Below are 13463 nucleotides of genomic sequence, written 5' to 3'. Positions count from 1 at the left end.
CTTTCTTTGGCCATGAATCTTAAGGCAGTATGCAAGCTGGATAAGAATAATTGTTCTAGAGCCACTAATCTTAAATGTGGAAATCTTAAATTCATTAAAGGCATTTCAGTCCATAAATGAGGGTGTGCTGAACTACCTTCTAACAGAATTCAGTATCTGAAGAGAATAACTCAGTGAGAAAATACAGGACATCATGTATCCAAATCATATAAAATGAAATTTTCTTCTTAAGTAGGTTTCAAATTATTTACACAACCTTGCAACTGTAGGATTATAGAACATAAATTTTCATCTTCATGGAAGATCATAAAAGGACTTTAGCTCTAAAAGCTAAAAATATATTTTGTGTCTTATAACATTATGTAAACACCAGACCATGCTGTCATTCAAAATTCATTTTGCTAATATACCTATTATTCTACCTAGGTAATTACAACAAAGGAACTGTTGGAAGATAAAAGTTCCAAGTACAAAACAAGCTGCTAAAAATGTATAGGAAAAAATAAGGGGCTGAAACAAACTTCTAAGAATGGAACACAAAAATTCAGTTTAATTCTATGAACTGCTGGAATAAAACATTATGATCTATTTAGAACACTACCTCTCCTTTGATTATGCAATCTCTATTTACGTATATTTCTTAGAAGTTCCAATTCACTAAAGTGAAATTAATTTTAATTTTAAATATTTACTTCTGGTTCAGGATTAAATCAAAGGAAAAAAAATTTAAGAATGACACCACCAAATATTAGCAAGAATGTGAAACAAGGATAACTCTCACACATAGCTGGTAGGAGTGTAAAAGTTACACAATCATTTTGGAAAACTGTTTTAGCAGTTACTTAAAAAGTTAAATATACATCTATTCTATGCCCTATCAATTCTATTACTAGGTTTTTGTCCAAAATAAAAGAGGAAGGGATTCTCCAAAATCCTACAGTAGGGTCACAGAGCTGTCCAGAAAGCAGTTTGAGATCACTCACCAGTTAAGTGAGGTTAAGGTTTAAGACTTAGAGGTTACAGAAGTAATCTGAAAAAGTTAGTCCAACTGCTATGCTGAAAAATAATTTTCTATTGATGTGGGGTGGCCAGGACTTTAAGTCCAGCACTACTGCTGTAGGGAGACTCCTAACAAGGCTATGAGAGCTATGGCATGAAGTCCTGAGCTTCTACAAGATAATGGAAATAAGATATAAGAAAATAATGGCTGGGTGAAACTTATTCATAAATTAGAGGAAACTGGTGCTGAGCTTAAAATGAAAGCAGTAATATTAGCTATAGATCAACTGGCAAAGGAGTCAATAATCCAGAAAAGAGCTAAAGGTCAAAAAGCATTAGGATAAATCCTAGACAAAAAGAACAACTAGGGCTTTAGGAACAGGGTTCATACTAATTTAGGTGCTCTGGTTTACAGTTGGGGTTGCGTTCTCTTTCCACTCACACCAGAAACCAAAGCCAAGCAAGGTAATATCTGTAAACATTTCCAATGTCTTTTAAATATATTTTAACATTTTAAAAACTAAAACATAAATGGTTTTAAGTTTTTACAAATATGATATTAGGGCTCTAAATCACTAATTACAGAGGAACATTCATTTATCACGTCAAAAAATAAAATACATTATTCTCTTCCCCTGGGGAGTTGTAGACAGAGAAGAAGTCAATGATTCTTGGCTGTAAACTCCACTTTCACTGTAAGAACTGATGTTTGGTGAGGAAGACAGAGACGGGGAGTCCATCGTCAAGTCGAGCTTCATTGCAGAATCAGGGCTTTCAAGATCTGAAGTACTGCCACTCAGTTTTGCTCTTTTCTTAGCTGCACTATTACGAAGGGACCTAAGAGAGCTATGCATCTAAGAAAAAATGAAAACAATAAACTTTATAACATAAATTCCTTATATTGGTAAAAGTTATCCTTAAATTTTAAACTCCATTAGCTATACCTAGCTAACCACTTCCCAATCCTGTACTAAAACAAGATGAATACTAATATATATGTATATAGTATCAATACACAGATTTTTATCACTTGGGTATTTATAAACAACCTACTGGGTTGAAAGCTCCTTGAGAGGAAGAATCTCAGCTATTGTTCATCATGGTATCTTCAGCACTGGGCACAATGACTAAATATATGGCATTAATTCAATTATTTAATAAATGAATCATTGAATCAGATGGTAGATATCAGAGTTGATGTCACAGAGGTACACCTGGTGTGCTAATGTGGCTTAGAAGCTAGCTCTGGGAGGTGATTCATGAAAATCAGTTTTCAAAAATTTGATGTTTACATCAAGCTTGCAAGTATTAAAATTACAGATCACTGTACGTAACTTCTGAAGCCAAATATTTTTAGAAATGCAGCTGGGCATGGTGGTGGACACTTGCAGTCTTAGCTATTTGTGAGGCTGAGGCACAAGAATCGCTTGAACCTGGGAGGCAGAGGTTGCAATGAGCCGAGATTGCACCATTGCACTCCAGTCTAGGCAACACAGCGAGACTCTGTTTCAAAAAAAAAAAAAAAAAGGAAATCCAGAGTACAAATTGTTATGGCAAAATATATTAAGACTAGCAACAAAACTTTGAACAAATTAAGGAACATAGAAACATACATAAACTGTTTTGTTTACATTTGATTCATAAGATTAATCATTTAATGAAAGTATCTGTTTTCAGTTAAAGCAAACATCCATAAATTTCTTAAGTCTTCATAGTTGGAAGGCAAACTCAACAACAACAAAAAACCCTTTAATGGATTTAGGGCAGTGTAGTACAGTGAAAAACTTAATGAACATAAAGTTAGGTGAACAGTGCTTGAATCCTAGTCCTACCACATACTTTCTGACCCTGAGCAAGACACATAACATCACTGAGCCTCTTCTGTAAAAACAAACACACACACAAACAAAAAACATAATAGATGTTGACTTGCTTCTTAACTCAGGGAGTTACTGTAAAGATTAAATGAACTAATGAAAATGAAAGTGTTTGATACATTATTAAGCACATTAAGCACATGAAAACTTATGCTTTTGTCAAAAGTCAACTCACACCAAAGAATATAAACAGTGACCCATTCAAAATAATAAATAAGAAGTGTCATATTAGCAACTATAAGGGAGGATAAGTAATTTTCAACAACTATACTAGTTGATTTAATACTAGGGCCACTTCTCTATTAAAAGCGTGAAAAGTTGAATATCTAAAAGCAATGGTATCCTCCTGTATTTACTAATAATTATATAACAGAAACTCACCTTTCAATTACCCACTAAAAAAAGAACTATATTTAAGTTATTATAAAAACAAAGCAAAATTATGTAGGATCAGGTGAAATTTATAAGTTATGTAGGAAAATGTCTTTTCTATATGTTTCTTCCCTTCAAATGAATTCCCTTCCTAGCACTACTAAAATACAAATGAGTTGGGAAAAAAAAAAAAGGAAAGATTTCACAAGCAGAAGTTGGGGTGATTACTTTAAATCATTAACAACCAACTTTGGTACTTTATAGGTTAGTTTTACATGTCTTTAACATAAAGACATATGTTAAAAATGAATATACAGTAATATTAACTCTATTTTATTGAGCAAATTATCATTACATGATTGATGCTTATACCTTAAAAACAGACTAAGACAAGACCATAAAATATCATAATTAAGTATTTGCATTCATATATGTAATATAAAACTTTTTTTTTAACCTGACTTGAAGCAAACTGAAATGATAAAAAGGAGGCATCTATGGAAATAGTACTCTGAAACCAAAGTAATACAGCAACCACATTCCTTGTCTGACATAATTATTATGTACAGTTATCATATTGGTAACATTTTTATAGCACAAAGTGATCTAGGATTCAAAGATGAGTGTACAATATGATCTCAATTTCATAAAGATAAGTAAGCTTGCACAGAAGCACAAAGGACAGGTTCAAATATGTTAATTGCAGTTCACTGTTTGCAATTGCAAAAGACTGATCATAAGCCAAAATCAATGGTATAAACACACCGTAAATACACAAAAATAATATTAATATAAAAAGTACAAAAATACATAAGACATATATAAATGGTAATAGTGATTGCCTCTGGTGAAGAAGGAAGAGATGTTGAACTGGGGAGAGAACTATGCTATGTTTCATTTATTTAAATATAGGAAACAAATATGACAAACTGTTCACTGGAAGGGTCAGTACATGAGTGTATTGCTATATTATTATTCATACTTTTAATTTAAAAAGGAATAATGTATGCATAGAAAAAATACTTGAAGAAAATACAGTAGAGTGTTAACAGTAAATTATTCTGGTAGTGGGAACTGGCGTGATAAATTCCCTTCCTACTAATTCATGGTATTTTCCACATTTTCTATAATGAACATATTTTTAGAAATAAGATATTATAGGATAAAAAGAACTTGATTTTTCCTTAAATAGCAACTATATTATAGAAAATTGCAAATATTTTTAAGTCATTAAAAATATTTGGTTCTAACCTCTTCTTGATCCAAATCTTTATCCTTGAAATTTAATTCTGAAAGATCAATTGGAAGACTATCTTTTTCACACTTCCAAATATCATCAGGCTCTTTCTTTTTGTGTCCCACTGTGCTTAAATCAGCTTTATCAGGCAAAAGGCTTATTCCCCTTGGTATGGGAGGAACAGGCTTTGTCCCATTTAGACCTCGTCGGGAAGATGGCGATCTCACCAAGGCAGGTGTAAGCTGAACTGGAGGTTTTTCTTGAGAATTTTCTCCTGCATGAAAAATAGATATTTTACTTTTTCTTTTTCTAATTTTAGAGAAGAGGGAGTTATAGTCACAAGTGTTTAAAATACAATGTTTTAAAATTAAAAAAGCACATTATAGCTGGTCACTGGGGAGAACAAGCTGAATAAAGCCTCGGCTTTCGATACAATATTTGATCTTGTACAATAAACAAATACAGAAAGGAATTAATAGAAGAGAATCAAAGTATAGTGCTAAGAGAAAGTGATAAAATTGACTGAATATGCCATAAATTGAACACTGGACTTGTAGGGTAGTTTAAAGGTGAAACATCTTACATCAATGGCTGGGGAAAGAAAATCATGTGGGACGCAGAGGATTCCTTCAACATCTTTTTATTTTTATTTATTTATTTATTTTTTGAGACGGAGTCTCACTCTTGTAGCCCAGGCTGGAGTGCAGTGGTGCCATCTCAGCTCACTGCAACCTCCGCTTCCTGGGTTCAAGCGATTCTCCCACCTCAGCCTCCCAAGTAGCTGGGATTACAGGCACGTGCCATCAGCCCGGCTAATTTTTGTATTTTTGGTAGAGATGGTGTTTCACCATACTGGCCAGGCTGGTCTCAAACTCCTGACCTCAAGGGATCCAACCACCTCGGCCTCCCAAAGTGCTACAGGCGTGACCCACTACGCTCAGTCGACTTTTTATTTTAAGACTGAATTTGTCCTGAATGAACTTATATATGCTGATTTCATGATTTTTGGAGTGGGTTATTGTTAAGAAAAGAATATTTTAGTTTATAACAAATAATAAAAAATGTTTCAGCCAGGTGCAGTAGCTCACGCCTGTAATCCCAGCACTTTGGAGGCTGAGGCGGGTTGATCACCTGAGGTCGGGAGTTTGAGACCAGCCTCACCAACATGGAGAAACACCATCTCTACTAAAAATACAAAATTAGCCGGGCATGGTGGCGCATGCCTATAACCCCAGCTACTCAAGAGGCTGAGGCAAGAGAATCACTTGGAGGTGGAGGATGCCGTGAGCCAAGATTGCACCATTGCACTCCAGTCTGGGCAACGAGCGAAACTCCGTCTCAAAAAAAAAAAAGTTTCAAATTAATTTTAACATACAATAAAAATTCAATAAATATTGAATAAATGAATATTAGGCATTAATTGCAATAAGCATATGAATGACATTTTATATTTGTAAAGCTAAAATTTGTTAGTAGGCTCTCAAACAACATATGTTGTTCATGTTCATTATAAAACATTATTATTTTCTGGCCCAGCACAGTGGCTCAAGCCTGTAATCCCAGCACTTTGGGAAGACAGGATGGGAGAATCACTTGAGACCAGGAGTTTGAGAACAGCCTGGTCAACATAGTAGGACCCTATCTCTATTTACAAACAAACAAACAAAGAAAAGCATCATTATTTTCCTGGTTCTGAAAAGGATTTTTAAGTGACAATGTAAGAAATAAGAATTTCAATTGAATTTTATACATTTGATTTATTTAACACACTATTAAATATTTTCCTAAATATTTACTAAATTCAGACAGATAAAATGTAGTTTACTAGCTTTTAAAGATCTAACAGCCCTATGCATTAACTTCAAAGTACTAATTCAAACACAAATAAATTTGAACAAAGTATTGACTTTTACCATGATTTCTACCCGTAGGATCAGACGATTTTTGGCTGACAAGCTTCTTCTGTGGACTTGGCTTTGATAGTCCTTCGAAGCTTTTAAGAGGCCAGGAATTTGAGAAATTAACAGAATTATCTTGAGACTTCTTTGGAGATATAATAAGAGGAGATGTATGCTTTGGACTAGTTCGAGGTGATGAGACAGGATAGGATGGAAGGATGTAAGCTCCTGGACTTAGATTTTGACCATTTGAGGAAGTACACTCTGTTTGACTACCAAATGTTTGCTGTGTCTTACTGCCAAAATTGAGGCTAGCATACACTGTAATAAAACAAAAGATAATATATTATTTATGTATACACAGCTTTAACAGTTAAAACCTTTTTTGCTTTTTGCTTTTCCCATTCAGGTTTTCATCCCAATTGGCATGTATATTTTTGTATGGTATGAGGTAAAGGACTAATTTAATTTGTGTTATTCAAATATTCTGTATCTTCTAATTCAAAACTTCTTTATCCCATTAAAATATTGTACTAACATTTATAAATTAACTTTCTCCTTGTAATTTTATCAATTACATACATACATGCATGTATATGTATACATATACATACATGTCAGAGAAGTCTTGTTTCTTCAGTGAATTATTCTTTTTCTCATTACAATGATCCTCTCTAGAACTAAAAATGTTTTTAGTTTTGGTGTGCATATTTTCCCTATCATCAACATGTTTCTATTTGCTTTTCTCTGAACATTTGCCTAGTGTATCTTTTCCATGCTTTACTTTCTCTCAACCTATCTTGATGTATTTTAGGTAATGCTCTTAAAAAGATCACTTCAATGAAAAACTAAAAAAACAAGATCTGATCACCTCTGTCATTTAAGTTGTAAGTTCTGCCAATTTATACTTACGGAAACTATTCATACATTTGATTTTAATTCTACCATCTTATTTTGTACTATTTATTATTTTTTTCTTTATTACTTCTTCCTTGCCTTTTATTGATCTTTTTATTCTTCAATGAATATAAAAAGTCTATTTGTAATCTTTTAGGGGTTCCCTTAAGTTTTCCTTTAATATTTTAAAAAATGTTTTCCGTGACAAAATACCTAGCGTACGTATATTAATAAAGCAAACATTCTTCTGAGGACTTAAACAACTGTATATATTATATATCCTTTATTTTTTTAATTCATATCTGACATGGTTAAAATCTCTACTTATACCAAAATCTTAACTAGGTAGAGAGATATAGGAGATTTAGTCACAGATTTACATACAGAATTTAAACTTTCAGTTTCCTCATTTCAATTACAGTGCTCTATTAACAGGTTCTGATGCTTTCATGACAATGTCTCATATATTCCTAGAGATTTAAAAATATTTCCTTTCTATTTTTTTTTGAGACGGAGTCTCGCTCTGTCGCCCAGGCTGGAGTGCAGTGGCACGATCTCAGCTCACTGCAAGCTCTGCCTCCCGGGTTCACACCATTCTCCTGCTTCAGCCTCCCGAGTAGCTGGGATGATAGGCGCCCGCCACCATGTCCGGCTAGTTTTTTTGTAATTTTTAGTAGAGACGGGGTTTCACCGTGTTAGCCAGGATGGTCTCAATCTCTTGACCTCATGATCCACCCGCCTTGGCCTCCCAAAGCACCAGGATTACAGGCGTGAGCCACCGCACACAGCCGAGATTTAAAAATATTTCTTATGAAGAAATCAAACATCCTATCATACTATGCATATACATAAAAACAATGCAATGCAACATACACCAAAATTTCCAACACCTGGTGTGGATCACTACAACATGTAAATTGGGATGCAAACATCTATATTGTTTGGCATCCATACCATAGGTCCTTCAAAGATCACAAGGGGAATATTAATTGAGATGGTAGTGGTTTTAATGTATAACCAAGTATTAAGTTAAATTCTATCAGGTTTAGAAAAACATGGTATCCCTTTATACCAGCTTCTCTAATAACTATTCCAACAGAAAACCAGAGAGCCACTGTGCAATACGACTAAACACTAAGAGTGGATAGTCCTCAAAGGCAATGTAATTATTCAAGGATAGCCTAAACAGGAACAGGTTAAGTGGCACAGCAAGCTCTCTCTGATTATACCAATTATGAGTCCCAAAGATATTCAGGAGTCAAAATTTAGGAAATACCCACATTATTAAGAAAGATGGATTATTTTGTGATGCAGATAATACCACAAAGGATATCTTTAAGGAGTTATGTGGGTCTTTGGGGTGAGTGCAGAAAAGGGTAGTTAAAATGTTAGTGCTAAATACACAAAATCTTCTCTACTAATTTCAAATCATTATTTTTTCATAAATAAATAAGTATATCCCTATCACTCAAAAAAATTTTAGTAAAGGACATACAATAAAATTTAAAATACCTAAAGAAATACTTAATTTGATCCTACCTCTATCTAATAATTGTTAAAGCTATTAATTAGCATGGACATTTAAGAACACCTTCAATCCCCAAATTCCTGACTGATAACCGGCCTCCAATCTTTCCTCTTCTGTATCTTATGTCTTATCTGAAAGGGTAGCTTTTAGGAAGTTACGGTTCCTAATAAGAGACATAATACATTCTAAATTGTCTTAAAATTTAAAACTGTTACGGAAAATAATTGTCATCTGCTAACACAACACTCTTTAATGGATAATGTTATTTTCAATGACTTGGTATTAAAATGCTCATCTTTCTGATGATTAGTGATGTTGAGCTTTTCATATACCTATTAGACATGTATATGTCTTCTTTGAGAAATGCCTACTCAGATCTTTTGCCCATTTTCACATTGTATTTTTGTTTTTTTGCTATTGAATTGTTTGAGTTCCTTATATATTCTGGTTATTGATCCCTCAACAGTGGAATCGTTTGCAAATATTTTCTCCCATTCTGTAAGCTGTATCTTCACTTTGTTGACTGTTTCCTTTGCCATGCAGAAGCTTTTTAGCTAAATGTGATCCCATTTGTTCATTTTTGCTTTGGTCACCTGTGCTTTTGAGGTCTTACTCAAGAAATCTTTGCCCAGACCAATGTCCTGAAGTATTTCACTAATGTTTTCTTCTAGCAGTTTTATAACGTCAGCTTACATTTAAGTCTTCAATACATTTTGATTCGATTTTTGCATACGGTGAAAGGTAGAGGTCTAGTGCAAATCAAAACCACAATAAGATATCATGTCACTCCAGTTAAATAGCTTTTATCAAAAAGACAAAAAATAACAAATGGTGGCAAGGATGGCAACAAAAAGGAATGCTTGTACACTGCTGCTGGGAAGCTAAATTAGTACAGCCACTACAGAAAATAGCAAGGAAGTTCCTCAAAACACTAAAAATGTGCTGGGCATGGTGGCTTGCACCTGTAATCCTAGCACTCTGGGAGGCTGAGGCAGGATTGCTTGTACCCAGGAGATCGAGACTAGTCTGGGCAACATAGTGGAACCCCATCTCTGCAAAAAATTTAAAAATTAACCAGACATAGTAGTGTATACCTGTAGTCCCAGCTACTTGGGAGGCTGAGGTAGGAGGATGACTTGAGCCCGGGAGGTCGAGGCTGCAGTGAGCCATTGCACTCCAGCCTGGGCCACAGAGTGAGACCCTGCCTCAAAAAACTAAAAATACAACTACCATATGATCCAGCAATCCCACTGCTGGGCATATATCGAAAGAAGGAAATCAGTATATCAAAGAGGTATTGCACTTCCATGTTTATTGCAGCACTATTCACAATAGCCAAGTTATGGAATCAACCTAAGTGTCCATCGGCAGAAGAACAGATAAAAGAAAATGTGGTACATATACACAATGGAGAACTATTGAGCCATATAAAGAATGAAATCCTGTCATTTGCAATAACCTAGATAGAAATGGAGGACATTATCTTAAGTGAAATAAGTCAGGCACAGAAAGACAAATATTGCATGTTCTCACTGCTATGTGGGAGCTAAAAAAGAAAAAAAATTAATCCCATGGAGGTAGAGAGCAGAATGATGGTATCCAGAGGCTGGCAAGGGCAGTGAGAAGTAGGTAATAAAGAGAAGGTAGTTAATGCGTACAAAAATAAAATAAGAGGCCTGGCACAGTGGCTCATGCCTATAATCCCAGTGCTTTGGGAGGCCGAGGCAGGTGGATCACCTGAGGTCAGGAGTTTGAGACCACCCTGATCAATATGGTGAAACTCTGTCTCTACTAAAAATACAAAAATTACCTGGGCATGGTGGCGTGCACCTGTAGTTCCAGCTAGTCAGGAGGCTGAGACAGGAGAATTGCTCAAAACCCGGGGGTGGGGGCGGAGGTCGCAGTGAGCCGAGATCCTGCCATTACACTCCAGCCTGGGCGACAGAGCAAGACTCCATCTCAAAATAAATAAATAAATAAATAAATAAAATAAAATAAGAAGGAGTAAGATCTAGTGCTCAGTATAGCACAATAAGGTGACTATAGTTAACAATACTTTATTATGTACTTCAAAATAACCACAGGAGTAGATTTGTAATGTTCCCAACACAAAGAAATGACAAATGTTTCAGGTGATGCATATCCTAAATAGCCTAATTTGATCATTACACATTGTATATCAAAATGTCACATGTCCCCCACAAATATGTACCACTATTATGTATATATCAAAGCAAATGCAATACTCATCTCCACCATGAGTATCTAAACTCTAATTTTAATCAGTTGTATTTATATAAAGATTATGAAAACTAATACTTTAGGGTAACAATTATGAAAAAAGTTATTAAAAATATAACAAAATCCTTTTATTTTTTGTGATGAGTATGAGTACACAAAATATCATATAAGTTAGTGTTGGAATCCCCACATAATATTTATAAGTCATTTGTTTCCAAGTAAATTTGGAACTTATACCTTTATCTTGATGACTGCTAGTTGTCCCTAGGAATTGTAAGTCAGAACCCACACTGCCAGTTTTACCACATATTTGTGAAAATCCAAGTTGTGCACATTTCCCAGAAAGATTTGTTTGATGAGTCTCAGTAGTACCTTTTGAAGAAAGGAGGGGAGAAAACATAAAAGCAAAAGTTAACTTTATTTCATGAATACATTTTATTTCATAAATGTTGGTGTAATTTAGGTGGAAATAAATATAAGTGTTTAAGTACAGTGAGGTAGGCAGACAAGAAAGGGATAAAGCTTTTGATACTAGAAAATCAGATTAGTGGCAGGAGTTAAAGGACAGAAGACAGACTAGTAAAGAACAGGGAAAAGACAGGTATGTTGAAGAATATCTGCAAAAGCAGTTTCTTCCTACACTCTTTCTCTCAGTATGGAACGTTTCTCCAGACCTGGCTTGCTTTCTTCCCAGTATTTGTAGTATACGCATTACCCAAAAAGCTCTATTACCAAACTCTTTTCCTTTCTACTTTACTTTTTTTGTGCAGTGGTGTGATCTTGGCTCACTGCAACCGCTGCAACCTCTTTTATTTTCTTTTCTAATATACTTCACAGTATTCACGCAGATTCTAAGCATATCCAGATATGTTTCCTGTTTCCCCTCCTGTGTCTGGTTAAGGTTATTCCTGGGAAGATGAATAAGTCTAAAGAAAAAAAGGTGGTAATGACTGCTCTGGCGTTTAGTTTATCCATCTATTAAATGAGCCCATCCTTTGTAGTTCTGAAACTGTATGATTAAAAAAAATTCTCTCCCTATCATATCAAGCCTCTTTATCTTTCATATCCTGGATGTCTTTTTATTTTATTTTCTTTTTTTTAAGACAGGGTCTCACTCTTATTGCCCAGGCTGGAATGCGGTGGCGCAAACTTGGCTCACTGCAGCCTCGACCTCCCTGAGCTCAGGTGATCTTCCTGCCTCAGTTATTTAAGGCTGGTCTCGAACTCCTGATCTCAGGTGATCCGCCTGCCTTGGCCTCCCAAAGTGCTGGGATTACAGGCGTGAGCCACAGCGCCCAGCCTCTCCCTCCTTTAAAGTCAAGCTCAATCTCTTTCCTGCAGTTTTCTGAAACCACTTCAATACCTATGTTTTCCTTTCTTGAATCCTTAGAGTATTTGTAATTCATATCATCCAATCAAGCATTAGCTTACATATTGTCTTATTTTCCAGTTGTTTAGAATCTGTACAATTAGGAAATGAGCTCCTCAATGGTACAGAGAAATCAAAATCAAAATCAAAACTGCTACAAACATAACTGGACATATTCTTGCATTTCTCCTTCTCTATTAAACAATAAAATAAACTATGCAGTCATTATGCCACTTCATTTTTGTATGAAAATACTATAGAATTTCACTGCATAAAGGTCTATAAATTCTCCTAGGGAACAATGTTTACTGAATAATATATCTAAAATCAAACCCAACAAATTTTGAAAACTGTTATCATTTAGATGTTAAATACATTTTTAAATCTATAACATAGTCAAATCTTTACCTTCTAAACCATTTTCCCTTCTAATAGGTATCACTTTGTCAACACACTACAATTTTTCTTATTACCTGGGTGCTATATCTTGAAATCCTAAACTATCATTTAGAACTCAAGCTCAACCTCCTCAACCTTTCTTCTTCTTCTTTTTTTTTTTTTTTTTTTTTTTTTTTTTTTGAGACGGAGTCTCACTCTTGTAGCCCAGACTGGAGTGTAGTGGTGTGATCTCGGCATGAGACACAGCGCCTGGCCTCAACCTCTTTCTAAATGATATGGTCATTTATAAAGATGGGTATGTTGAAGAATATCCACAAAGGCAGTTTCTTCCTATGCTCTCCTTTTTCTTCTAAATGTTATGGTCAATGACAATGACCATTTCCTCTAAAGTACCGTAATATTTACTTTTGTAACACTTAGTCCATGTTCTCAGTTGCTCTGGCCAAAAATCCTTACAACATTATTGACACTTCTTTCTCACATTCTATACCCAATCTACCAGCAAACTATATCAACTTTACCTCTGACATATAATCAGAATCCAATCACCTTTTTTTTTGAGATGGAGTCTCACTTTGTTGCCAGGCTGGAGTGCAGTGGTGCGATCTTGACTCACTGCAACCTCTGCCTCCCGGGTTGAAGAGAT

The 13463-nt window shown here is 34.9% G+C and overlaps 1 protein-coding gene across 7 annotated transcripts in view; it reads right to left on the bottom strand.

Annotated features, from left to right (window-relative positions):
- The window catches only part of TOGARAM1 (TOG array regulator of axonemal microtubules 1), a 112329-nt gene that overhangs the window by 63621 nt on the left and 35245 nt on the right, over positions 1-13463 (bottom strand). For 5 of the 7 annotated variants that reach the window (XR_010150936.1, XM_009427747.5, XM_009427748.5 and 2 more), the window contains exons 3-6: positions 11287-11421; positions 6399-6704; positions 4500-4759; positions 1621-1853 (exon numbers count right to left, since the gene is read on the bottom strand). Coding sequence is in view for 6 of the 7 variants with exons in the window: in XM_009427747.5 (XP_009426022.4) it covers positions 1621-1853; positions 4500-4759; positions 6399-6704; positions 11287-11421 (934 nt within the window). In the remaining variant the exon portion in view is untranslated. The remainder of the gene's footprint in view (positions 1-1620; positions 1854-4499; positions 4760-6398; positions 6705-11286; positions 11422-13463) is intronic. The other 2 variants (XM_009427750.5, XM_063792889.1) reach the window with 1 other exon arrangement.

Source organism: Pan troglodytes, chromosome 15, assembly GCF_028858775.2.
Source record: "Pan troglodytes isolate AG18354 chromosome 15, NHGRI_mPanTro3-v2.0_pri, whole genome shotgun sequence".
NCBI lineage: Eukaryota > Metazoa > Chordata > Mammalia > Primates > Hominidae > Pan > Pan troglodytes.
Note: the sequence above shows the minus strand (reverse complement) of the source record. Positions and strands in the feature narration are given on the sequence as shown.